This window comes from Xiphias gladius, chromosome 12 (assembly GCF_016859285.1).
Source record: "Xiphias gladius isolate SHS-SW01 ecotype Sanya breed wild chromosome 12, ASM1685928v1, whole genome shotgun sequence".
Taxonomy (NCBI): Eukaryota; Metazoa; Chordata; class Actinopteri; order Istiophoriformes; family Xiphiidae; genus Xiphias; species Xiphias gladius.
Window position 1 is genome coordinate 6,578,358 of NC_053411.1, and position 26,643 is coordinate 6,605,000.

Consider the following 26,643-nt stretch of genomic DNA (forward strand, 5'->3'; position numbering starts at 1 on the left):
TAAACACAAAACCCCCCAAAGTGCAGGAGTTATTGATGTATTTAATGATGATGATGATGGTGGTGGTGACGACTACTGCTCTTTAATTTTTTGGCCAATTTTATTTTTTGTTTCTGTTTTTTTTTGTTTTGTTTTTTTTGTTTTTGTTTTTTTAAAAGGCCTAATCGGTCCAGAATAGCTTGAAGCTGAGATAGAAAGCAGGAAAGACTTCTTTGTCAAAACGTTTCTCGTATGAGAAAACATGCTCATGCTCAAAACCACAAACCAGAAGAAGTCACTTCCTTTTCGCTTTGTCTGTCTCAGTGCGTTTGATCCTCCAGTTTGTCGGAGCAGAAGAAATGAAAACACACACAGACACACACACACACACAGGTTAGAGAATTGGGACAAGGCTGAGTCCCGTCAGCTGGTTGTACCTAACTTAACACTTTTCTTTCTTTCTACCACAATGACACACTGTCGTTTTTTCTTTCAGTTTTTAATACGTCAGATTTTTCTTTAAAAGTTGATCATTGTATTAAGGTGCTGGGTATTGGAATCTAATTATTATTCTGGCTGTTGCTGTTATATTATCTCTTTCAGGGTTGATTTTATTTTACATCATTTCGTTTTACATTGCTGTAATTTACATTGATTTTAAATGTGTTTTGAGCAAACTGTAACTGTAGTGGTGGGTTTTTGGGGTTGGGAGGGGTGATCAACTCCTGAAAAATGTATTATTTGTTTGTTTGTTTTTTTTTTGTGCAAAGACAAAATGATGAAAAATTACAATGATAGTAATAAAAACAATGATATAATGATAGTCTGACTCTGAAATCCATTATGTGGAAAGTAAGATAAATGCTGGAAAGTTGCATAACCTTCTGCTCTTCCAGGACAGATTCTCTCCACAGGGTCCATTTAGTAGCTGTTACGAGGCTCTCAGTCATATCACTGTCTTCATCAGCAGATGGAGTCTACAGCCGAGCCGCTGCCACTTTCCCCATTCGTCAGACCTCTGTTCTGCCCAAGAGTCACACCAAGCCAGGGTTAACTCATGGGCTCAGCATGTTTACACACTATTCAATAGGTATAGTTAAATGTCATTCCCTGTTCTGTCTTGTCACTCCTGTTCGCATTTTTAACACGACGCCACACTAGTTCCCTAAATAAGAGAAAAATAGCTGGAGCAACAGCTTAATAGCTTTCAGAAAAAAGGAGACTTGCTGCTCAGCTATTTGAAAGCCCGTTTTTGAATTTGTCAATACCAGAAGTTTGGAAATGTTATTCAATATAGTTTTTTTTTTTTTTTTCGTTGTTGCAAATTTTTATCAGTCGACAAAGCCCACTTTTTGTAGCATGATGTTCGTGTGACATAACTGAAAGCTCCAGAACAGCTTCTAAATGGATCTTGACTTGAATTTGCTTTGTTAACTATTCGTTTCCAATCCTATCAAACCGTCTACCACAAGTATCAGTGTCTGGTGCAACCAGCTTTCAAGACGGGTCGGATTTTTCACCTGCTGAAAGCTCGTATGAATAATGGTTGTGTCTTAGGTTGACTATAAAAATGGAGGTAAAACCTGCTGCCCGTTGAAATATTTAGCCTCTGTATCAGCTGGCGCCCCGGATTGGCACAAGGGGGCGCTGTGAGAGAAAAGTCATTTAAATGACTATGTATCCTGTGCACATGTGGAAGTCTGAAAGTATGAAACCCACAGTTTGGTCGCTTTCAGGGGTGTAATAAGTATTGTTGCAATAATGAAATTTATAAATGTTACTGTTTTTAACAATTTCAGACAATCTCGCACTTATGATATTAATTCCAGGGTAGGATAATTGTTGAAAGGGGTATACAGCGTACAGGCAATGTGACTGTCAGCATTAATCATGCTGAACAACCATGGCTGCATTAAGGTATTAGGGGCCCCTGTTGACCCAGCAGGTAAGACTTACTACAAAGTTCTGGCACCTCAGATGGTCTTAGAGACAGGGGTATCAGATCGGAAACGGAAATAACCAAAAATCCTGCACAGTCAATCACTTGTACTCTTAATTTTTTTGAAAATAGATGAAACCCAGAAACAATGCTGCTCTTACTTGCCTTACCTTGTCGATAATAAAATATTTAGGGTTTTGGACTGCTGGTAGGAATAAAATAAGTCTCATGAAAACCTCCCCTCAGACACTCTTTAAACTGAAATGGACATTTCTCACTTTTCTCATTACAGACCAAACAATTAATCGATTAATCAAGAATTAATCAAGATTAACCGATAATGAAAATGATGCTTAGTTTTAACCCTGCTCTAGAAATAAATTAGCACCACCTGTGCCCGGGTGTGTGTCAGGAAGTGGCAGTTTGATTAAACACTATTTAGGAATATGTACAATGTGAGCACAGCATCAACTAAAATAATTAAGGTCTTAGAACCTTTGACACCCGTTGACCCCTCTACCAAACAGGACCACGAAATTAGCTCATAACACAGGACCCGCCTTGGATGAAATTTTGACTTGATGTAAGTGGTGCAGTCAGTCAAATGACCAAAATCGAGCTCAGAGTGGGATGTTTTGGGGTCACTGCCTGCTCTGCCTGGAAGAGTAATCTACCCTTGTGAACAAACACATTTACCTAAATGATACAACGGTTAAAAACCCCGCAGACGTGTCAGACTGGATCCTTTCTGTGGGGTCCATTTCCTGCGACTTAGTTTCCCTAAAAAACATCTTAACTACATGAAAGATGAAACCTCCACTTTGTCAGTGTTGCTGATGCAGCCAGATGTGTCATTTGTTTGACCTGATGAATCGAAGGCATTTCAATCGGGATTTAGTCTCAAAAGAACTGTATACCATGTACCTCCATTTCATAAGCGCCAGTTTATGTTCAGGTTCACCGAGTAGGGGCCAGTCTTTGTAGATCCTTCAACTTTAGGGCCATTTCCCACCTGCCCAAGGTTTCTTGTGCGTTTCCAGCCTGTAGACAGGCTCACTCGTGCACAGGTAAAGTGTTTGTGTCCCCAGCCCTGCTCAGGAATGTGGGAGCTGCAGGTGGCTGAACCTGTTGGGAGTCAACAGATGGTGTTTTGACAAGGTTTGGCATTTGGGAACAGATGATGTGCTCACGAAGCCCAAACTGCAGTTGTACACTACACACTTGTAGGTATTAATTAGGTTAATATTACATAATTCAGACTTTGATATTTTTTGCCCCTTCATTCTGTGATTAAAGAAAAATCACAATTTTTGGTTTATGTTGAGATCCAGACCCTAGACTTGTGGATAACGTTAAATATGGTGTGTGTGGATAAACTGCTTCAAAATAAGTAACTGACAAAGTACTATTTGGTCATTTCTTTATTCTAAAAAAAACCCCAAACATCTGTCAAACACAAACAGTTCAGTTTCCACAATGTAAACAACTTCTCACATATAGAACACACAAGCAGTTTTTGAAAAAAAAAAAAAGGAACAGATGGAAGAAAACAAGTCCAAGCAAATTCAAAAGGCAAGTCACTTTAAAGCCAAATGTAGTGATGGGCTGCCTCAATTCCCAGTCGGTGCCACGTCAAAGTGAACGCTGAAGGCCTCTGCTAACAAACGCAGGGGATGTGAGAGCAGCAGTGAACACGGTTTAAAGAAAGGTTTATACATGACTTGTTATCCCAGATCGGCTTGAGAAGGCAGTGATAAACAGGCAACTGGAATGTGAGGGGAGGCAAGATTCAGCATGGGACTAACAGGTTATATCCAAAAAAAAAAAAAAAATCTGAAGCAAGTAATGAAGGTGTCACAGAAAGATGTTGTTTAGTCATCTACATTTGTTTGTGAAGTTGCCTGATATCACAACCTAAGGAGGCAATAAACACACAAGCCCTAAACACTAGCAGGGAGAATTTCAGAGGCAGAAAAACTGTGGCAGAGCTGGGAAGGAAAATGCAGCATTTCCTGAAGGTTCTTTGTCAAAATTAATCAACTGGCTTACATTACAGCAAAACCTCTTCCAGGTGCCCTTTGACCATTCAGGCTGCGTCCCTCTGTGCCTGGACAGCACAGGACTTTGAACTATCAAGAGAGAAGGCTGCCTTAACTGGACTCAGACGGCTTCACCGAGTTGTCATCAAATCTTTGTAAATTCACTTTTGGACTGACTATCACATGCTGGCTGACAAACTACTGAACTGGATCGTCGTCATCTCAACCGGCCGGTGCTATTTTGGGTTTCCTACGGAAACGTTAACCTAAATGAATAGTTAGACATTATCCGCTGTCGTGCTGAGATAACTTAACACTCGACCACCACCGGCCAGCACAGAGACTGGAAACAGAGGGAAACACTTAGGCTCCTGTACCAGCTCCACTAAAACCCTCTAATTAACATGTTGTATTTCATTTGTTTAATCTGTAGGACCGAAGTGTGAAAACGACAACCCTTCATTTTAGGGTTTCTTGGTCGGGACGAGTTGCCTGGCAACCAGCTGAGATTCACTGAAGAGAAGTAGAAATGGTCTGGCCACCAAAAAAAAAAAAAAAAAAAGTCAACTTGTCCTTTTTTTTGTTTTATTTTTTTTTTACAAATTAAACAAAAGAAAAGTGTTAATTACAGCTTTAGATTTGCTGTTAGGCAGATTTTGTTACCTTTGGGTAGAACCGGGCTAGCTGTCTAGCAGTTTTCACTGTGCTACGCTAAGTTCATAATGACCGCTCAGAGCAGGCAAGAAAGTGAGTAACCAAATTTCCCAAAATGCCAACCTCTTGTGTCTTAACATTTAGGAAGGAAGCCAACACCGTAAAATGTCGGACTCATCTCTGATGCGCAACAGCTTAACTGGAGACGTGTAAAAACAATGTCCGACAATGTGCTTATAAAGCGTTAGCAGGCTTTGGCAGGACATTTCCTTTTCTTTCTCAGTTTACACAAATCTGTAGGTCAGAAAACTAATCTCAGAAAAGTTTAAAAATCAGTCCTGTCACACACATTACAGAGAAGCTGTTTTTTCGCTCTGCTGCGTTCTTCCTCCAAACTAACCGACATAAGCAGTGGACTTCAACACTGGGCCAGTGAAAATGAGCTGTGGCAAAATGTCTTGTTGAAGTGTGACACAACGTCCAGTCACACGTGTTAAAAGGCTCTTTTTCTCCTTAGTGCTCAGTCAATAATTATCATAATAATAATAATAGTAATAAAGTATGCACCATTTAAACTACTTACAGTAACTAACTGCCTACCTATGGCTCACCTTTTAAAGTCTAGTCAAAAAATAAGGAAAACATCACTCCAGTAAATACTAGTAATACATGGCTATGAGAGAAGAGCGAGACGTGTGATCTCTTGCTCTTCTTTTTCCATTTTTGCCCAATTCTGAACCAACAGTTTCAACCATTAAAAGCCACAGCAAAAAGCTCACAGCTTTGATTACAAAGCACCGTTTCTTTGAAAAAGTACCTTCTTGCTCCTCTTTGAGGGTCCAAGTTTTAAAGCCAAGCTCAAAAGGAATTTCTTCACAACGTTTCCACCCATCACAATGATCTTCTAATCTACGCAACCTCTCAGGAGGAGCTCACATGTGGACAAACTCTCCCTCCGTTCTTCTCATCTTTTCTTTCCCTCATTTATTCATCATTTGTTTTTCCGGAAGGCTGTTGGGATGACTTGATACCTGCCCAGTGGAACCTACAGTATAGAGATATATATACATCTATATATATAGATATATATAGATGTATATTTAAATATATAGTGTGTGCATGTGTGTGTGCGTGTGTGTTCAACCACACTCCTCCGCAGTCCAGATGTTCAGCAGTTGCCATGGAGACGAGCAGGTGGGTTTGCTCTCTGTGGTCATGGCTTTCTTCAAGAGCTTGATGATCCAGTGTCTCTCTTTGTTTTTTTCAGGGAGGTTGTGAAGGTAGTGTTCAGTTTGAGTTACCAGCGTGTGTGTGTGTGTGTGTGTGTGTGTGTGTGTGTGTGTGTGTGTGTGTGTGTGTGTGTGTGTGTGTGTGTGTGCGTGTATGTGTTACACTAGAGAGTTATGGTCTGGAGGTAGGTGTTTGTCAGTACAGTAAAGGGGCTTCAGATCAGTGTCTTACAAAGCGGACTTGTTGAGGGAGCCCTCACACTCTTCCTGCCATGTTTTAAGAGCTGTGATGTTAGCTTAGGGACCTGAGCGTGTCCTGGGAACAAAAGCTAGGAGCGATGGAGTTACAGGATGAAGGAATTTTCTCTGAGAAAAGAGAAAGCACTGTGTTTGTGTTCGTCTGCATGCTAATCTTTGTTTGTTGGTGTGTTTCTACCCCTGTTGTCACGTGTGTGTTTGTTTGTGTGTGTGTTATCAGTGCGAGTTGGGCTGCTCCACTTTGAGCCCGACCAGCGAAGGAGGCATCTGCCCTGCTGCAGTGGAGGAGGAGGAGCTGGGAGGAGAGGCCCTGAGGCTGGAGCTCCCGGTGGAGGAGGAGGAGGAGGAGGAGGTCACTGCGGGCCGGATGAGCGGAGGTGGAGGGTGGTTGTGGGGCGCTCGGTTCTGGAGTGGGCGTGTCTGGAGAGGAGGAGGCTGACGGAGGAGGCTGGGGGGAGCCGAGGGAGGCGCGGGGCGCAGCAGCGGAGGAGGCTGGGAGAGAGAAGACGGGGTCTGGGTGGAGGAGGGGGGAGAGGAGCTGCCAGCAGCCTCTGAGGGAGAGTCCTCCATTTTGACCTGAGGGGAGAGAAGAGACGAGACAGGTGAAGGAGAGGGGAGACAAGAAGACAAGAGAGGTGGAGGGAGAGGGAGTTCAAGGAACCGGAGGCGAAAAGTGAAGAGAGACAGATGACGAAGAGACAGATATTCAGCTTTAAACCCCAGCAGACGACACAGAAGAGAACTAAATATTACAACCACCTGCTCCGTCTGGTAAATATACTCATGAGCTCCGAGCCATTTTGTGTCTACATCTTTCATTTACCCCTTCTTCAAGTGTTGTTGAACTATGAATAACCGTCCATCAAAGTTAACTTGTGACAAGCATGCTTTATAGTTTTTATAAATAATAAAGGATACGGCTGGCGATAATTTGTAGTTTTTTTATTGACACGTTCTATAAAAAGACCCAGAACCAACAGTGAATTGACCCTACTACCAAGTATAGCCTGCATAGTCAAAGCCTGAAATATCTTAGCCTCTGTGCCAAAGAGCTCTCTTGTTATCCAAAAACTATTAAAACACGTGGAAGAGCTACACTGTTGTACGAGGTTACATGCTCCATCATTATCATCACCGCACACACTATAGGTTATTTTCAATCAGTCCCACATACACTGTCCTGCTGCCCGAAATATTCTCTAGAGCACCAAACGTGTATTAAGCCGCAGTTGAAAATAGTCCCCCAAATAGCGCTCCGGTGAGCCATGTCAAAGACAATTATTCTTTGTGATAAAGGACAAGTTTTCCTGATTATTTTAGAAATTGTTTAGGACTATCATTAAGGTTTAGAGACTGGAAGGTAATTAAATATACTGTGTTTCAAAAAAATATGGAGACGGCACTGGATTAAGATAAAATATTGCATTTTGTCAAACATTTTGAAAACCTGGTTGTAATGTTGTATTCGTGTCAATTTAAATCTCTTTTGTGAACCGAATTTTTGTCCATTAAGAGTAATCAACGTATTTTAGGAAAAAACACTAACATGGTATTTTAGAAAAAGGTAGTTTGACTTTCGAGGCATTAGTACTGAAACTCTCTCTGGTCAGCATATTGCAGGTGTCTGTAATATCACGGGTGTCCTCTGTCAAGCCTCACCTCATCCTCCTCTGCACCTCCATCTGTAGCTGCTGCAATCTCCTCGCCGCTCCTCCTGGGGTCTCTCTGATCTCGGCTGGTGGCCACCTGCTCAGCCGCCCACTCCCTCAGCACCTCGTCCAGGTTGAACCTGCGTCGGTAGCTCACGAAGAATGAACTCACCTGAACCAAAAGAGAAAGATGGAGAGTCAGAGAGGAAATGATGGAGGACAGTGCTGCGTTCAAGGACACAGAGGCTGAGAATGGAAGGTAGATAAATGAAAGGAGGGATAATGGACATTATAGTTATCCCATAAAGACAAATGCTTATCTAGATGTGTGGATGAAGGAGAAATTGGAGAGGAGATGACAAGCTGATAGGCAGCTCACTGAGAGTAAACTGCTGGATGGAAGTTCAGAATAAGAGATGAGAGGTGATTTTCACAAATCATTCCCCGAGTTGACCTGAGAAAGAGGATGCTCACCTGAGCTGGTGTCTTGGTCCCTATCACCTCTGCAATGGCTGCAAAGTCTTTACCGTACCGACGGATAGCTGGAAAGGAAACGGAAGAAAAGCACTCGGTTACTGTTGTGTCTGTGCATCACTGACAACCATTTCATTGCCCTTAAAGGGCTGCAAAAACAGCTGCTTTCTTTTTGCCTGTCAAAGAAATGGTGCAGTGTGCATCAGAGGAAACACAGGGAGAGCGAATGTAGAGTGAGCTGGCTTGTTGACGCGCGTGCTTTCTGTTAACCTTCATCTGAGGTCGAGTGAGCGAGTGCACCTGCTGTTTTACAGGCCTGACCTGCTTCACACTCACATCATTACACCCATTCATACCTTTCAGCTTCTGCTTTCTCTCCTACTGTTAGCACAGCACAGCTGCGGTTGATAGGGGCTAAATGCTTTGCTCAATGGCACACTGAATGCAGCTGCTAAGGGAAAGGGAAGAGTTTTAACCTTAAATTTGACCCAACTAGTGGATTAGCACTAGAGGTTTAAGTCTATGCTCTTCTAACTCCTCATTTTTCCAACTAAGTTAACTCCCTGGTTCTCAAATTGATCTAATTTTAATTGTCAATTGACAGTTATGGGAAACTTGACTGGCACATTTGCTCAGTGAGTATCACCTGTTATTCCTTTTTCCAAAAATAAGTCTTTCTTGTAATTTATATGCCATGTTGTCATCTGAATAAAGCCTTCTAACATAACATTCTAAGCAGATGTAGCAAAGGAATGCAAAAGACACATACTGACAATCTGTTGAGTGTTTTTGTTATTTATTTGGGCTTTAGGACATACCTGCATAGAATGAAATAGCAAATTAAGTTTTGCTCCTCTTAATTAATTCACTTCTTTCTTCAAATGCCAATCTCTCATTCGCACACTGTTCCTCTTTATCTCTCTTTAGACAGGCCCGGAACTTCAAACTATTTGTAGTTTTGTTTTAACGTAAATAAACTTAACAATAAATGTCTCCCTTTTGGCATAATATCAATACTACTGGCAAAATGTATTCCCTGATTCCTCCAGTCAAAATGTGGGAAAAGTTCCTTTGGTGGACGCAGGATAATTTTCCAGCCATTCCCACCCCAAAAAAAAACAAACTAGCAAGAAGTCATTTGAGTGACACAAACTATCCATTTCAGATTTCCCAAGCTACACTTTAAGTATTCAGCAGTTGCTTCTGGAGTAATAATTCAGGAGAGATACTGTATACTTATACAGCGCTGAAACATGCAGTACAGGCAGTTCCTGTGTGTGAATATGAATATGAATGTGTTTAACAGTCTGATTTATCCCTGTGAATGTGAGGTACAAAGAGTTGAGCTAGCAACACGAGGTGACTCTGTAGGCGGGGAAAGAAGATGCTGCTAGAGCCTTTACTCACCCTGCACAGCCAGGAGCTGCTCCTCTGTGGTCCAACGGGAGTTCATCTTAGGGGCAGGCTGGGAGGGGGGGATTAGAGTGTGAGGGGGTTAAAGTGGGTGGTGAGAAAGAAGAGGAGAGAGAGGTGAAAATGACAGCATAAGAGCAAAGAGCTGATTAAGACTAATCTCAGTCCCACAAGGGGTGAAACTATATCTGGAGGGAGTTGGGAAGGGCAGAGTGACTAAATGAAAGAGGAGAGGGACAAACTGAAGAGAGATCAAGGATGGAGAAAAGTGAATACGGTCAGGAAACTAAAATCAAAGTGGGGATAGATGGGGGATGTAAAGGAAGGAAAATGTAGAAAGACAGGAATGAAAAAAGAAAGCTGTACAAAAAAGATTTACCTCAGCAGGTTTAAAAGTGTCAACGCCTTCATTTAGGCTCTGTTTCAAACTACTGTTGTTCTGTTTAATAGACTGAACCTGAGAGAAAGAGTGGAGGGAAAGAAAGAGAGGGGAGATTGTAGTAAGTACATTTTTTGGCTGGTAGCACTGTTACCGTTAACCAAAAATCTTTAGTTCGAAGTACATAAACAAAGAATCTTCCATTTCATTAAACATGCAGTTAGTCACCAGTTTTAAAATGTGAACACTAATAGTATATATATATATATATATATATATATCACAGTATGATTTTTCTGGTAATGTTGTTCCCACCAGCTCTTCTACGCTGTATGACCTGTAAGTCTGGTTGTCTTGGAGCAATTTTTCACCTTTTTTTATTGTTGAAACCTGCTTGTGGTACATTCCTACTAACAGTAAAAAACAAAGCAACTGATATTGTTGCACTATAAAGCTCTGTAGATGGGGTTACATTTTCCCCTTTACTGACCGTTACATAGTTCCAGACACATTAAAATCCTGTTGATTTTCATTGAAACTACCTATGGAACCGTAGAAGTATAGTAGTTTGGTTAATTAGACCCTCAGTGTATTTTAAGTGCATTTACGCTTTATAGTTATAATCAGATGACCAAAGATGTGATTAAAGGCCAGATTCAAAACAATCATACATACTTGTCTCTTGAGTGACACCAACTGTGTGTCCAGCTGTCGTATAGTTAGCACCCCGGCATCGTGAGAGGCTGACAGGGACATGATGTCTCCCTGGTCCAGGTGCATGCCCTTGGGTGGCCTGCGGCGGGCTCTGAGCGGATGGTGGCGGTACTGAGCCCCGATATTCTCCTTCTTTACCGGCCCAGAGCGACTCGGGGTGGCCTTGTCGGAGCTGGTGCTGCTGGGGTTCTGTTTGACTGCCTTCATGAACACAGAGATCGCACAAATATTAGAAATGAGCTTCAGGCAAAATGTTACATTTTTACAACAACAGCAAAAAGAAGGCAGCATTACATTTATGCATAATAAATGAAGTTGAAATTGAAGGGCATATGATCATGCAAACTAACTTGGTCAGTCAAACAACCGCTATTAAGTTTTCTATTGCTCACCTCTTTCTTGTTGTCAATCTCAAAGTCACTGTCACTGCCGGGGTCTCCTTCCTCCATGTCATCATTACTGCAAGAAAAAAAAAAAAAATCAATTAAACCAAACACACACATGCTTAAGCTTTGTCCACATCTAATTTTCTAAATTAAAACTATGTTTGATTTTATCAAAAAAATATTCCTGATATTCTCAATTATGTCAGCTGAAAATGACGAGAAAAAATATCAAAAAGATCTCATTTATATTCATGGGGCTTTTGTTTCCTCAGGATGACATGCTTATCGAATGTCATTTAACAAAAGAGTTTTGTAAATGTCAGATCTCAGGTGAGTAGTTTCTGGGAGCATTTTATGTTTTCTTTCTGCTCAACCCTTCTTCTAATATTCATTCTTCCCTCGGTCCATCCCTCTATTCATCCCAGTCTTCCGACTCCTCTCCCAACATGCTCAGTTTTCCCCCAGGGGGACCATTAAAGTTTCATGGTTTCTCATACCTGTCATCTTTTTCTCTCTTGTTGACCAGCCTCCTGGCCTGTCGGTCCATGACTGAGGTCCTGGTCCTGGTCTTCTTCCAGCTGTAGTAGTACTTTACCAAGCTAGAGATCAGCTTGTCTGGAAGCTACACACAAACACACACAATCAATAAATTGAGTACTAAATATAAAAAAAAATGATTTTAAAAAAGACAATGCATCCTGTGCTAAATATACCGGTGGGGTGTTCATGTTACTCCCCCACTCTCTCACCATCTGCTGGATGCGGTGGAAGCTCTTGCCATGGAAGCTGAAGGCCTGTTCGAACAGCACTTTATCCTCGACCGTCCACTCGTCCGGGAAGGGGGTGAAGTTGGCTAAGTCGGCCAGTGAACGCTCCACGTCGTGTTTGTGCCACAACAACATGCCTAGGGCCTGAGGGGAACGGCGTAGACAGACGCATAGCCAGGAAATGGAGGAGTGTGTCAAGTCAGAAGACGGAAATATACATACATTTTAAATATACATCTATCTATGTAGTTTATATGAAGGTTTTAAGGAAAATATGGAAAGATGAAACTAACCTGCTCCATGTTGTATCCATGTTTCTCTTTAGCCATCAGGATGTACTCGTCCACTAGAATAAAGAGAGACAAAAATGGTTTTAAAAGGAAGTAAGAGCGGGTAAATATCAGTAAAAGGAGAAATGAAAAAATTGAGGGCAAGAAAAAGAGGACAAAGGCAAGTAGCACAATATTATGGCGAGGACAGTTGGATAGGAAAACCAGAGAAGGTAAACAAAAATGGCGAGGTAGAGAAAGGAGATGTGCAAATGATGAATAAAAAGACAAAAAATAAGATAAAACTTAAATTTACATAAATGAGGGATAGACAGGAAAGATGGAGGTGAAGAGAGCAAGTGGGTGTACATAAAGAGACAGAAAGAATCAAAGTTTTAATTACTATTCTCCAGTCAACATATAGCCACTTAACTGAAGGTCAAGTTGTTAAGCTTGTGCCAGTTAATGTAAGGTGTGTGTGTGTGTGTGTGTGTGTGCATGCGTGCGTGCGTGTGCGCGCGCGCATCTTACACATTGCATCAGAGAGCTGACTGTTGGGACACCACACCAACATGCTCCTCTGGTCCTTCTCATTGTAACGGGTTGGACTGTCTGGGAATGAAACCAAAACCAGACATTTTCAGACTTTAGATCCATACATGGCGGTTACACTTATATTTGAATCCCTCTTTCACTCAGTCACATCATTTCTGAGTGCCTCCTCTCCTCCCTCATCTGCCTCTCCCTCCTCAATGATTTAAAATCTTTCAGTTCCCTATATCTCTCTCTCTCCCCGTCTACTTATCGACCTTATATTAACTTTTACTTTTTTCCTCCCTCTGCTTTGCATGTTTTATTCTGTCTAGACTACTTCTTCAGCTCCAGCTTTAGTAGGAAGAAAGGCAAGGAGGAGACAGTGACATGTGAGGGGAGGAAGACACAGTGAATGTGAATCAGTGAATTCTTTTGAGGATTCAGCACCTGTGCACAGCCAAAAGACCTTAAGAGAGGTAAGTCTGACTGCTCCTACCCTCAACTGGTGCAATTTGATCGTTGTGGGACTACTTTTTTCTTTCTAGAGATTATGGTAATTGTTTCCCCTGTGTTTAGCTACTTTACATCTACTACTCATACAAGGTATAAGTCCATCTCACTAAGCACAATTTCAGACTCTTTAAACCTTTTCATTCCTCATGAATTTGTACTCAAACAAAATTAAAAAAAAAAAAAAAAAAAACAGGCTGACAAACTAGCTTTATTGTGATTCAGCATAGCTACAAACTGTTCTGAAACATCAGAAAAAAATATATCGGAGGTCCATTTGTGCTTACTGAAGTAGATTTGATAAATAAAATAAAGGGTTTGAATATTGCAGAGCTAACCCTTTTATTTATTAAACAAAGACTTGACACCTTCCGCAAAAACTGATGTCACAAGTAATACTAATTATTTAACACATGTTCTAACTCTTAAGACGTCAACTTCATCTTTATTGGATTAATTTAAGGCCTTTAACCCACAGATACCTTGATCATTTATGTAAACCTGTCAATCCAAGCTGTGTGGAGGAAGCATCATTCTTGTGTTACATGTAATCATTTTTGCAATTCCCAAAATTGAATTATTTTATGACTTCCACAACACATACATTTTTGCTTAATTTCAGAAATGTTCAACCTGATTCATTGCTGCCCGAATGACTATGTAACTGATGGTACGATTATTGCCACGAGATGAATGGCTCTGTTTTTGTGTTTTTTATTCCCACAATAAACTTTGTAAATTATGATTTAACATTTAAGCAGGCAGGTTAAAACATCTGGAAGAAAACTCTACAACTAGGGGGGAGAGAAACACATCACTTTAGATATTTTGCAAATGTTCTTTTCCCTTCTCTCCATTTTCCTGGATTTCCATAGTAACACTGGTCATTTGACCTTCATTTCTCTCATCATCTGCATTCCCCTCCTTCCTCCAATTCAAGGTCCTCTACTCAGCTCTTTGTCTCCCATTCTTTCCTCTATGCCAGCTTACCTGGTTTGAACTCAGGGATCTGAGCCTGGTAATCTCCTCCCACTCTTATCATACTGTCTGAAAGAGACACAAGATGAACATAAGATTCTACAGTACTTTCAAGAGAAATAGATAAAGTGCGATAAAGACAGAGAAGAGGAAGAAGGACAAATATTCCAGTAACAAGGCAGAAATTTCCCTAGAGGTTGCAGAGCTGGATCGACAGGATCATAAGAACACAGCTAGCAGAAGAGACAGAAGAGAGTAATCTATAGAGTGACAGAATAAACAACTGAGAATGATGAGCATCTTCTGTTTTGTATGTGCTAAGCCCTCTAACAGGCTTCGCTATTGGTTTACCCTATCAAGGCTCTGCCTCAGCAATAGCAAAGTCCGTTAGAGGACTACATATGAACTCAGAGAACTGGAGTTACATGCAGGTAACTTTTTTCTGTGACCAAAAACTAAATATATCAGCACTAAAGTTTTTTTTCCCCTCACACATTAGCACCTGATTGTCACTGATTGGGCTGTTTGTCTCTACTTTTAATACACTTGTAAAGAGTTTTTTTCTTTTTCCCACCATTAACGTGCTACACTGATTAATTATTGCTAACCTAATTATCAATCAATTATTCACCTATTGAGGTGAATCAGACAGATCCTGATACAAATCATCTTATTTATGTAGTTATTAGATGACGTTTTAAACAGTCGCCTCAGTCATTAAATATGTGGCCACTGCTCGATTTTGTATAAATATGTAATAATGTTTTAGCAGAGGCCCTCTTTATTTCAAGTGAGGCGGGGCGCCTCCACTATGAAAAACTGCGGGAAACCCTGAGGATATGTAATTAGTTTTAAACAGTGCAAACAGTTCTTAAGTCCTCATGTCAAGAAACACACCGCCTGAAAACACTTCCAGGTCAATGATAGAAAACACATTTGGCTGATAACCACCACTAATAGAGACCTCCTTCAACAGCCTGAATGACTACTTATTTGGATTTTTGAGCTGTTTGGTTCTACCAAAGCAGCAGGAAGTTCTCATTCACAGCATATAATTTATCTCTTTATACAAGAGAACAATAAAAACTCAGAAATAGCATATATCGTAATAATAGCACTACCTGTGATATTTTTATCATGATAACACTTTTATCCATATTGCATCCAAATGGCAGAAACCCACACAGTTGGAGGGAAATAAAGAGGGAAGTGTGACAGCGGATGGCAGACATTAAGTAATTAGTGCTGTGGTGAAGCTAGCAAGAAATAAAAGAGATGAGAGAGAGAGTAGAAAACGAGGAATGAAGAGAGACTATGAGAGAAGCAGGGAAGCAGACCGGGAGGAGGAAGAGACAGATTACTGTTTCCACAGGGACAGAGGACAGGAAGGGAGGAGAAGGGGATGATAGAAACTGGAGTAGATTGTAAGAAATAGGTGGGGAGAGGCAGGAAGGGGAACCAAAAAGAAGAAAGAAAAATGGATGGAAGGAAAGACCGAGGCAAGATAAGAGACACTGGCTGAGAAAAAAAATGAGAAAAAAATGAGACAGATTGATGAAGAAGATGAGGAGATGACTTGAAGACTGAAGAAGGATGGAGAAGGTAGTAGCGGGGATGAATGTGGTAGTTTCAATAATCTGGGTAGTGAAGTGCCTTTAAAACAATCCCCAACTATTCCAGTTATATTGCTGTGTTTGATCTAAAAATGTGTATGGTGAGATAATAGTTATGAAAATGAACGATCACCAGCAATCAGTGGGTAAAGGAGAGAACTGAGGAAGTAAAGATGTATGTGGGCAGAGGATGATAAGGATGGAAGAGGCGTGGAGGAGAGATGGAGGGGACGACAGAGGACAGCATTGTGCAGGGACTAAAGAAACACTTCAGCAATGCGATGAATGCAACCGGAACAGCTGCCATGATGTATCTGTACAATGGAAATGTCTGTGTGTAAGAACACTTTGTGCACACTTCATGTTGGAATAGCAAACCAGGATATTAAGTAGCTACATGTTAAATCAATTCTCAATTAGGGAGAGAATTTAATTCAGAAGTCAGTTTAATATACTTCAGTTTAACATCATGTATGTGTCTACCATGAGCGTGCTCTTCATCGCTGCTGTCCTCCTCAGAGTGTGGTTGGCTGTTGCCGTTGGTTACGGTCTTAGCTCTGCTCCTGGACAGGACCCCGGCCCCCGAGCGCTCCATCACTGAGGGCATCTCTGCAAAAAGCAAACAAACCCTAAATTTAAAATTCAACACTTACACTAGCATTTAACAATATTTCTATCTGATTCAATCAGACAAATCGATCTGATTTTGTATGATTCAATCACCCATAAAACGGTTTTTAGTAAGTTGATTGCTATGTGTTTTTACTTGAAACCCTATAAAAGCTAATTCACTCTTGTAAAGTAGAGCAGTACCTTATGCTGCTACCTTGGAAGTATTCCCATTATTTTCCCTTGAGCTGAGTGTATTTTCCAAACACTAGTGTACATACAGTACAACAGAGAACTCATTCACACACTCAACAACTCAAGTCATCTCTTCCTGGCCCTCATTATCACTCAGTAGCTCTCAGCATCACCTTATAAAGTGGTATCTCTCAAATCAAAATGACCTTGCACTGGCAACAATTGAGTCGGACATTAGGTGATGAAGATGCCATGACATAAAACACATCTTGTACTAATAGCTAGATTCCAGCCCAAGTTTAAATTCTGATATTACTCTGCCAAGTATTGATCTCAAGAGCATAACCACCCATAATCCACAGACACTTCTTCAGTTTGTTCATCACAGGACCCAAACTGATTAACTTTAGTCCTTTACTAGCCGTCCGCTCTTAAACAGAGCAGAGGGCTAGCAAGCTGGACCATGCTTTAAGAAACAAAGCTCAGATGACTCTTCAACAGACAGAAAAGTAATCTGTAACGATTTTGATAAACAATTAGGGATGCGTCAATCTGACTCTCTCGCTCCTGATACCGCCACTAGTGCTTCAACTCAGGGGCATCTACGCGATAAGGAGCACTGATCCCTTACCGATGCTCTCTTTTTCACATACTTAAACACTCCAAAACCTCACAGCGTGGAAGTCATTGGAACTCATTTTTATGTAAGGTAACATGAGGCCGGGGATGGCTGTGGTACTAAAAGCTGAGCTGACAGCCCGTCGTGACTGAATGAATGTAACTGTAAGCAGCAACAATGAATTTTATAATGACACTGATGAAGAAACTTTATTTATTGTGGATCGATCACGCTTTGGCCGATACCTGATCGGCTTAACAAAGTCAGTATTGGAGCAGATTGTGATCAGGCAGCTCATACCGGTGCATACCTGTAGTGGACTTGCTTAATAATTTTTGTTATTTTTCAGTCAAAAATGTCACATTCCCTTGTTTCGTCACTCGCTGCTTTTCTTTGTCTTAAGTGATAGTGAACTGAATATCTTTAGTTTTTAAAGAGTTTTATGTCACTTTGGGCTTTAGAAAATTGTTATTGGCAATTTTACACTATTAATGACACTTTATAAAAACACATAACATAATATAATTGATCATTTCAGAAAATAAGCCCTAATAAACACTAACACTCAGAATGCTACTTTTAACGGCAACAAGGTAGCACACTAACCAGACAAATTTTGACAATGAAAAAGAAATCGATTTCTCTGGCATGCTACCATTTTCAAAGCTGAAACTATTAGTCAATTAATCGATTAGTGAACTGACAGAAAAATGCCAAAAATTCTCATAATATTTGTTGGTTGTCTTAGTGTTCAGTTAAAGCAAAATGAATATATTTGGGTTTTGGAATATTGGTCAGACAATACAAGGTGTGTGACATGTTAACCTGGTCCTCAAGAAATCATAGTAGGCATTTTTCACTATTTTCTGATATTTATAGCCCAAATGATTTATAGAGAAAAAAATCTTAAAATCAATCTAAAATGAAAATGGTTCTCAGTTGTTTTACACTAATTTTACACTAATTACACTATTAAGATGTCCTGGCATCATAATATATATATATATATATATATATATATATATATATATATATATATATATATATATACATACATACATACACACATACACACACACACCTCTTTATACATGCCAAGACAGTCCATAACCGCAACATCAACTCCTCTAAAAGCCAGGAGAAGCCTTAAAAACCATCAAACACGTATCCACACTCACAAGCAAACACATGCACATAACAACTGACAAGTGGCAGCATCTGGAAAACAACGTGGCAAAAACGTGCCATGGATAACATGAGAGCCCTCCTGCATGAAGGGGGCTCTCATTTTAAGTGTCATCCACAGTCAGTACCATATTATTACGTGGCCATGCCTCATTTTCTTCCTCTCTCTCTCTTTCTCTCTCTCTCTCTCTCTCTCTCTCTTTCTGTATCTCCGGGCCACTGAGTCCCAGAGTTGCACAAAAGACTAGACGGTCAGCTCAGGACACAGCGGTCCACACGGTCGAAAGCAACCCATCAAAACTCCTTCCTCGTCCACAAACAGTGCAGTTACAAACGACAGGTGACCACAAACAAAGACATCGGTATCTGTGAAGGTTTCGGGGTCTAAACACCAATTAGGCTCTAAGAATTTAAAACGCTTACACTTGCGTTCTATCGTTATCACATCAGCAACTTCATCTCCAGTTTACTAACTTGAATTGCGGCCAGAACAAAAGCAGGGACGCGGAGTTGAGTGTGACAGACGGGCTCAATCTCTCATATTAAACATGAACAGTTATGCTGCTGGAGGGGGGGGGGGCAATCTTTGCAGCCCGAGAGATTAAATCACATCTACCAAACTCTGGGTAGACAATACAAGTGTCTGAGGCCCTCTGGGGGTCTTTGTCTGCCGCTGCTCCCGTTGGCCCCCAAAACTACAACAGCTGTCCCGTCTAACTTCACGGGAAAATCGCATTTTCCCAACCTAGACGTATCTCTGTCCATTTAAGTCTATCTCGATGTATTTAAGTTGGGGAATCGCTGAAGCTACAGCCACAAAGGATGAGCAGCTGTATAATGCCGCTCCGGTTCACTTTCAGGGAGAGTTTGAGGGGGCTGTGGTAGCCTCGGACGCAGCGACGGTAGCCTCGATCTCCGACAGAATAATCAACTTTTTACGAGCCACACGAGCTAATACTAAAATACATGACTGCCTGCTGTGCAGGGTCCATTTTTAGTAAGACGTATTGCTCAGCCACCCACTTAAGCTTAGTGATTAATTTATGCAACCTCTGACTAGCGTATGGAAAGCCTTTACAACTTTTTGTCACTAAACTTACAATATTTGGAAATCTGACACGATTGTGCATTATTGTACACGAAACAATGAATACTACAATCATAGTTTATTACGTTTAACGTAATAGATTTAAATATATATATATATATTACATTGTACACTTCTAAACGGGTAGTTTGACGCACCTCTCCTTGTTGATGCTTCATTTTTGACTCATCCTGGCAAATAACGTTGACAACAATAGTCCTAAAGTGACTAATAATATGCTCGTGGATCTGAGGAGCAAGTTCAGAGTGCCCTTATTGTGGCGTTTTTTATTTGGTAAAGGTAATAGTGTAATATTCCTACGAGCGATCCATTTTAAACATCATTTCATAATTGCTCCAATATTGGTTTTCTATAAATTAGTTCATTATTAAACCTCACCCAAAAAAATATGAGGTGGTGGATGATGGCGTTTTATCTGAGCCACGCTTGCTAACTGAAATCTATATTTTCACAGCTTTCCTGAGCAGTTCTGTGTGTCAGACTTTGAGGTCCTTTTGTTTTCCCCACGCTTACATTGCTGTTACTACTACTAACGCCGATGCCTGCTGCTGCTGCTGCTGCTGCTGGCATGGAGTAAAAACTCGCTCTCTGGGTTATTAGAACTCTACTTGGCGGTTTGTTTCGGGACATCTAGCTGCAAACTGCCACAGCTGGAACCCTCCGAGTAATTTCTGGTCGCCGAACAATAAGGAGCAGGCGATATTTCCTCCTCACCAAAGTGCGATCTGAAGTCAAACCTAGTTGGTCGTTGGGATGCTAACGTTAGCCAGTTAGCTTGCGGCTAGTACCGTCGCGTTACATTAGTAACGTTAATAGTTGGAAGTCGAGATAACAGTCACACTGTACCTGTGTTTCGATTCCCTCCGCTTTCCCGCACTCAAAACTTATCTGCGCCTCTGTCCGCGGCTTATAATCCCCTCGGAAGTGCTGAGAGAGAACTGCTGAAACTAAAACGGCTTAATTCTTGCCTAATTGATGAACACAGTCAGTACAATGAAGTGAACTGCATGGATAGATGGAAGCAGCCGTGAGTGCGAGTGTGTGCCGGGGAGACGGACAACACCCGGAGAAAAGTGAGGTGGACATCCGCCCGGATGCGTTCGCCTCTCCCAGCCAGCCGTTTGGATTGACAAAAAGTAGTCCTGCAAAACTATTAAGTGTAGCCTACTCCTGCTGTCGGATTTCTGTTGCCTAACATGTCATTTGAAACCTAAGATTGTTTTTTTTAAAGTCTCCCTAATAAAAGGCTGGGTTTAAAAAAAAAAATCAGCTTTTTAATCTGTTTACCTGCTATTTCACACTATGATCATCATTTGCAGGGGATCTCGTTTAAATAGCCGGAGGAAGAAAAGGCGATTGCATTTTATGGAGCCACTATCTGTTGTAGACTCTTAATCTGCCATCTATCAAAATCCCATAAATTAGGGACTACTTGCCAGTGTGTCGGCGGAGGGATTCGTCAACTGTGCATCTCCGTGCTGAGCCAGGCTGTCCAGACTTGTACTGATGTATGCATGGTGGAGAAGAGGGCAGGAGAGTGGGAAACAATTGAACTGCTGCTGCTGCTGCTGCTGCTGCTGCTGCTGCTGCTGCTGCTGCTGCTGCTGCTGCTGCTGCTGCTGCTGCTGCTGCTGCTGCTGCTGCTGCTGCTGCTGCTGCTGCTGCTGCTGCTGCTGCTGCTGCTGCTGCTGCTGCTGCTGCTGCTGCTGCTGCTGCTGCTGCTGCTGCTGCTGCTGCTGCTGCTGCTGCTGCTGCTGCTGCTGCTGCTGCTGCTGCTGCTGCTGCTGCTGCTGCTGCTGCTGCTGCTGCTGCTGCTGCTGCTGCTGCTGCTGCTGCTGCTGCTGCTGCTGCTGCTGCTGCTGCTGCTGCTGCTGCTGCTGCTGCTGCTGCTGCTGCTGCTGCTGCTGCTGCTGCTGCTGCTGCTGCTGCTGCTGCTGCTGCTGCTGCTGCTGCTGCTGCTGCTGCTGCTGCTGCTGCTGCTGCTGCTGCTGCTGCTGCTGCTGCTGCTGCTGCTGCTGCTGCTGCTGCTGCTGCTGCTGCTGCTGCTGCTGCTGCTGCTGCTGCTGCTGCTGCTGCTGCTGCTGCTGCTGCTGCTGCTGCTGCTGCTGCTGCTGCTGCTGCTGCTGCTGCTGCTGCTGCTGCTGCTGCTGCTGCTGCTGCTGCTGCTGCTGCTGCTGCTGCTGCTGCTGCTGCTGCTGCTGCTGCTGCTGCTGCTGCTGCTGCTGTTACTACTACTAACGCCGATGCCTGCTGCTGCTGCTGCTGCTGCTGGCATGGAGTAAAACTCGCTCTCTGGGTTATTAGAACTCTACTTGGCGGTTTGTTTCGGGACATCTAGCTGCAAACTGCCACAGCTGGAACCCTCCGAGTAATTTCTGGTCGCCGAACAATAAGGAGCAGGCGATATTTCCCTCCTCACCAAAGTGCGATCTGAAGTCAAACCTAGTTGGTCGTTGGGATGCTAACGTTAGCCAGTTAGCTTGCGGCTAGTACCGTCGCGTTACATTAGTAACGTTAATAGTTGGAAGTCGAGATAACAGTCACACTGTACCTGTGTTTCGATTCCCTCCGCTTTCCCGCACTCAAAACTTATCTGCGCCTCTGTCCGCGGCTTATAATCCCCTCGGAAGTGCTGAGAGAGAACTGCTGAAACTAAAACGGCTTAATTCTTGCCTAATTGATGAACACAGTCAGTACAATGAAGTGAACTGCATGGATAGATGGAAGCAGCCGTGAGTGCGAGTGTGTGCCGGGGAGACGGACAACACCCGGAGAAAAGTGAGGTGGACATCCGCCCGGATGCGTTCGCCTCTCCCAGCCAGCCGTTTGGATTGACAAAAAGTAGTCCTGCAAAACTATTAAGTGTAGCCTACTCCTGCTGTCGGATTTCTGTTGCCTAACATGTCATTTGAAACCTAAGATTGTTTTTTTTAAAGTCTCCCTAATGAAAGGCTGGGTTTAAAAAAAAAAAATCAGTTTTTTAATCTGTTTACCTGCTATTTCACACTATGATCATCATTTGCAGGGGATCTCGTTTAAATAGCCGGAGGAAGAAAAGGCGATTGCATTTTATGGAGCCACTATCTGTTGTAGACTCTTAATCTGCCATCTATCAAAATCCCATAAATTAGGGACTACTTGCCAGTGTGTCGGCGGAGGGATTCGTCAACTGTGCATCTCCGTGCTGAGCCAGGCTGTCCAGACTTGTACTGATGTATGCATGGTGGAGAAGAGGGCAGGAGAGTGGGAAACAATTGAACCGAGGGTGCGTGTGTGTGTGTGTGTGTGTGTGTGTGTGTGTGTGTGTGTGTGTGTATGCGTGAGAGAGTGCACGTGTCTCCAAGAGCGTGCGTGACTTTGCCCGTGACCTGACGGTGACTCAGATAAATAGCCCCAATGTACTTTACATTTATACATATATATATATATATTTTTTTTTTTTTTAATTAAAAATGTCGAACAATTCATAGAGTTCTGCCCTGTGCCTCTACGTGTGTGTCAATCTGTGAATGTGTGTGAGTGCACAGGTGGAATAGTGTGTGTGTGTGTGTGTGAGCAGAATAGGGAGTGTTTCAGTGATTGCTGAGGCTGGATTCCTCACACCTGATGCTGGCAATAAGCACAATAACCCCCACAATAACACACACACACAGTCTGCTGTTACCTTCACAAGTGCCTGCGCTGACATGTAACAGTCTGTTACATACTCCTCCAGCTTTTTCTCTCTCTACTTTCTCTTCACCATCTCCTCCTTTTCCCCCCACCTCCTTTTTTATCACTCTCTCCTTTTCCCACCTTATCTCCATCTCCTCTCTTGTTTGTCATCCACCTTTTTCTCTCCACACTTCTGCTCCTTGCTCCTTTCTGCACCCCCTCTATTTGCCTCCTCCTTATTTGTATCTCCTTCCTTTTGCTCCTCTGTCTTTCCCTTCTCCAACAGTTCCTCCCTCCTCCCTCTTCTTTCCACCTCCCGAATATGTGCCCTAATTCTCCTCCTCCTCCTCCTACCCCATTTCCTCTCTCTTCTCTGTCTGTTCCCTCTGCTTGATTTTTTGTCTTTCCTCCTTTCCTCCTCTCTCTTCTTCTCCCCCTGCCTCCCTTCGTTCCCCCCATCCATTTCCTTTGCCTCCTTTCTTTTCCTCCCCTCTTTAATATATCTCCCCCTCCCTCCCTTGCTCTTCCACACCCCCCTCACTTCCTCTCTCCAGTGATGACTCCTCTCCTGTGTCTTTCCTGCCTCCCTCCCTCCTCCCTCCTCCTTCATCTCCTTCCTCACCCCTCCTTCTCCTTCTCCTTCTCCTTCTCCTCTTCCTCCTTCCTGTCTCTCTCTCTCACGTCGCTTTCGATTTCAACTGTGTGTGTGTGTGTGTGTGTGTGTGTATGTGTGTGTGTGTGTGTGTGCGTACGTGTAAATTCTTCCCTTCCCCTCCCCCCATCCTCCCCCTACGGTGACACACTAAAGCAATTTCGCTTCGTTCACCTCCAGCCCCCCCAATTGCTACTCTTCCTCCCCCTTCCTCTTCTCATTTTCACCCCTGCTACCTCCTCCCCTCCCCTCCTCTCATTAGTCAGTGTCCATGAAACTCACCATTCCACTGACTATTCTCTTGCTCGGTCCTCCAGTCCCTAACACAACCTCACTAATGAACAACTGCTACATCTCTCCCCTCCTCCCCCTCTCTATTCAGCTCTCAGCTCTCTCCTCTCATCCTCCTCCTCTTCCTCTCTCTGTCCTCCCCTCTCCTCCTCCTCTTCCTCTGTCCTCCTCTCCTTTCGTCACTCCGTCTCTCTCTCCCTTCCCTTTCCTCCTCTTTGCGCTCGGTTTCTCTTCGATCTTTCAGAAGTCAGTGTCCCTCCCACTCTCACTTCAGCTCACTCCTGTCTGTCTCCTCTGCTGTCTCCCTCCTTCATTTCCCCATTTTCCCCCACATCTCCACATAACTCTCTTTTATCCTTTACACCTCAGCCCGACTCCCATCCATCCATCCCTCCCTCCTGTGAAGTCTCCGACTTTCTCTGTTATCTCAGGAGATGCATGGTCTAGAATCAGTCATGATAGAATGAACTCCTGCTGCTGCATTCATTAAGTCATAGTTGGAGGACCATCATGCATGTCTAAATGTAGTGTATTGAAATACTCACCTTAATATAGGCACAATGAAATGAGGCCCTTTGCCTGTCCCAACTCATTATTTTATGATTTTTGCACACTGACTGCCAAGACACCATCACGGAAGTTGTACTGTATAATACAACATATGATTCATTATAGCCATTTAGGACTTTAATTTATCAAGCTACGTAAATTCAAACTCATATAAATTATATTAGGATAGAAAAGTTAATACATCATTCAAGTGATTTGTGTATCTGTCAATGCTCACTTGCTGGAAGTTACAACTTAGACAACTGTGTATTTGCCATGCCATCATGTGTGCCAAAGATGAGGAACTCTTACATAATAGATTTCTAGCCCTTTTTTGCAAAATGTATGTCTCCAAGGCTTCAAGGCCAATAATCTTTAAAGGAAAAAATGTACTTAAAATCGTAATGATTTTTTTTTTCCTGATGCTCCACAGTCCATTGTGGTATTCTGAGGTTTGGAAATATCAGTTATAGCTGCTCTCCCCAATACTGTACAATGGTGTGCAGGGTCCCAATTCCATACTACACATTATTTCTTCATGTTATGTATACTACTATTATAAATACTATTATGCATATGCATATTTTTAGTCTGTAGTGTGTTCAAACTGGAAAATTAACAAAATCCAGTACACTCAAAAAAGTAAGTTTGAATACTAAAAAAAAAAAACAAAAACTGATTTTTGTGTATGTTGTTGATACATGCTATTTTCCCCACAATGCATTGCAGAAAGGAAATGGAAGAGCTGCTAATAAATTGAAAAAAATATACATTGGCAGTACTGTATAATTTGCTGTTAGAATGAACAGGCAAAGTATGTTGCTTTGTGTGTACTAACTGTAAAACCAGTATAGTAAGACAATTAGTATGTAGTGCTTACTGCATACAGTTAATATGGAAATGGTTTACACTGCAAAAATCTAAAGGCCCACTAGCGGTCCCAGTAAGCTGCAGTGTTCATTATAACCCACATCATAAAAGTTTTGGGGGAAAAAAGATACACTGACAATTTTTTTATTTTTATTTCAAGGCCTACGAGCATTGGAACTAAGATGTAAAGTAAGGGTCAGGCCATGGCCTCAATAAATGTTAAAGCAATCTGCCAGACAGATCCTAATGTTTCTTAGGTTCAAATGGAAATTCTGGCCAAATGGCTATGGTGGAAAGCTTGGGTAGTCACCAAAAACATCATGATTTATCTTCTGGGGATCAAGAATCATGAATAGGCTTTTTAGTGCAAATATCATGGAAATCCAGCCAACTTTTTGTCAGAGGGGAAGTTTTGACCTGAAAAGTCTGGAGGTCAGCATTTTTATCCTTGACGAATATCCACACTAACTTTCATGGCAACCTGGCCAGTAGTTGTTTAGATAAGCCCCAGAACAATATTGCCATCTTAGGCCCTGCTGCTAGCAGTGCACAAAGCATCTTTAATATCAAGATGTTTTACTGCTAGCAGCTGATACTCTCTGCTATAATCTAGCACTCCTAGAATTGCGCTATTATGGGAACATAAGAGTCTGTGAAAAGGGATTTAAACCATAAAACGAGGCTTAAACTCTCCACTTAAATCCAGAATATTTCAGTTCTTTAAGGGTTTTCAGTGGAAATGATGCAGGTTTGGTTCATGGATCACCATCAGATATGAAAGCTGTAGGGCCAGTGTTTGTGATAGGGTTTCCCTGAGGTTGAATGTAATCAGCCATAAATCATTTTCAGTTATTGCACAGGTATAAATGAACAATTACAGCAGAAAGATAAAAGACATTTTCCAACCAAATGTGGATATACTGTACAACACTTCATCACAGTAGAATAGCTGCAGCATGTAGAGAGGATGTCCAGTCTATGCTTTGAATTTCTGTGCTGCAGGGCTCTCTGTGTTGAGAGAGGCCTCATCCTCATCCACCATTCTCCACTGGTTCTTTCCACACTGCATCTGTTGATTCCCTCTCTCATCCTCCCCCCTCTGCCTCTCTCCTCCCTCCTGCACTCTC

At 42.3% G+C, this 26,643-nt stretch overlaps 1 protein-coding gene across 3 annotated transcripts; it reads right to left on the reverse strand.

Annotated features, from left to right (window-relative positions):
* Positions 1-3,360: 3,360 nt before the first annotated feature.
* Positions 3,361-22,065, reverse strand: rcor2 (REST corepressor 2). Of its 3 annotated transcripts, none has more exons than XM_040141389.1 (14): positions 22,052-22,065; positions 16,268-16,393; positions 14,184-14,240; positions 12,681-12,761; positions 12,174-12,226; positions 11,863-12,024; positions 11,611-11,735; positions 11,120-11,186; positions 10,689-10,928; positions 10,014-10,091; positions 9,629-9,686; positions 8,222-8,289; positions 7,758-7,919; positions 3,361-6,674 (listed from the first exon to the last, which is right to left on the reverse strand). In XM_040141389.1, exons 2-14 carry the CDS (start codon positions 16,389-16,391, stop codon positions 6,315-6,317), a joined length of 1,635 nt encoding a protein of 544 aa, XP_039997323.1. In that variant the 5' UTR covers positions 16,392-16,393; positions 22,052-22,065; the 3' UTR covers positions 3,361-6,314. The 3 variants fall into 3 exon arrangements, with proteins under 3 accessions (XP_039997323.1, XP_039997322.1, XP_039997324.1); XM_040141388.1 differs by lacking the exon at positions 22,052-22,065 and adding an exon at positions 20,347-20,568; XM_040141390.1 differs by lacking the exon at positions 22,052-22,065 and adding an exon at positions 19,638-19,746.
* Positions 22,066-26,643: the final 4,578 nt, after the last annotated feature.

Excerpts from the sequence above, each read along its gene's own strand:
- rcor2 (XM_040141389.1), bottom strand. The coding sequence starts at position 16,391 with ATGCCCTCAGTGATGGAGCGCTCGGGGGCCGGGGTCCTGTCCAGGAGC. Across the intron at positions 10,929-11,119 it reads AGATTGACAACAAGAAAGAG|GCAGTCAAACAGAACCCCAG; the intron begins GTGAGCAATAGA and ends GTGTTCATGAAG. Across the intron at positions 10,092-10,688 it reads TGGTGTCACTCAAGAGACAA|GTTCAGTCTATTAAACAGAA; the intron begins GTATGTATGATT and ends TCTTTCTCTCAG.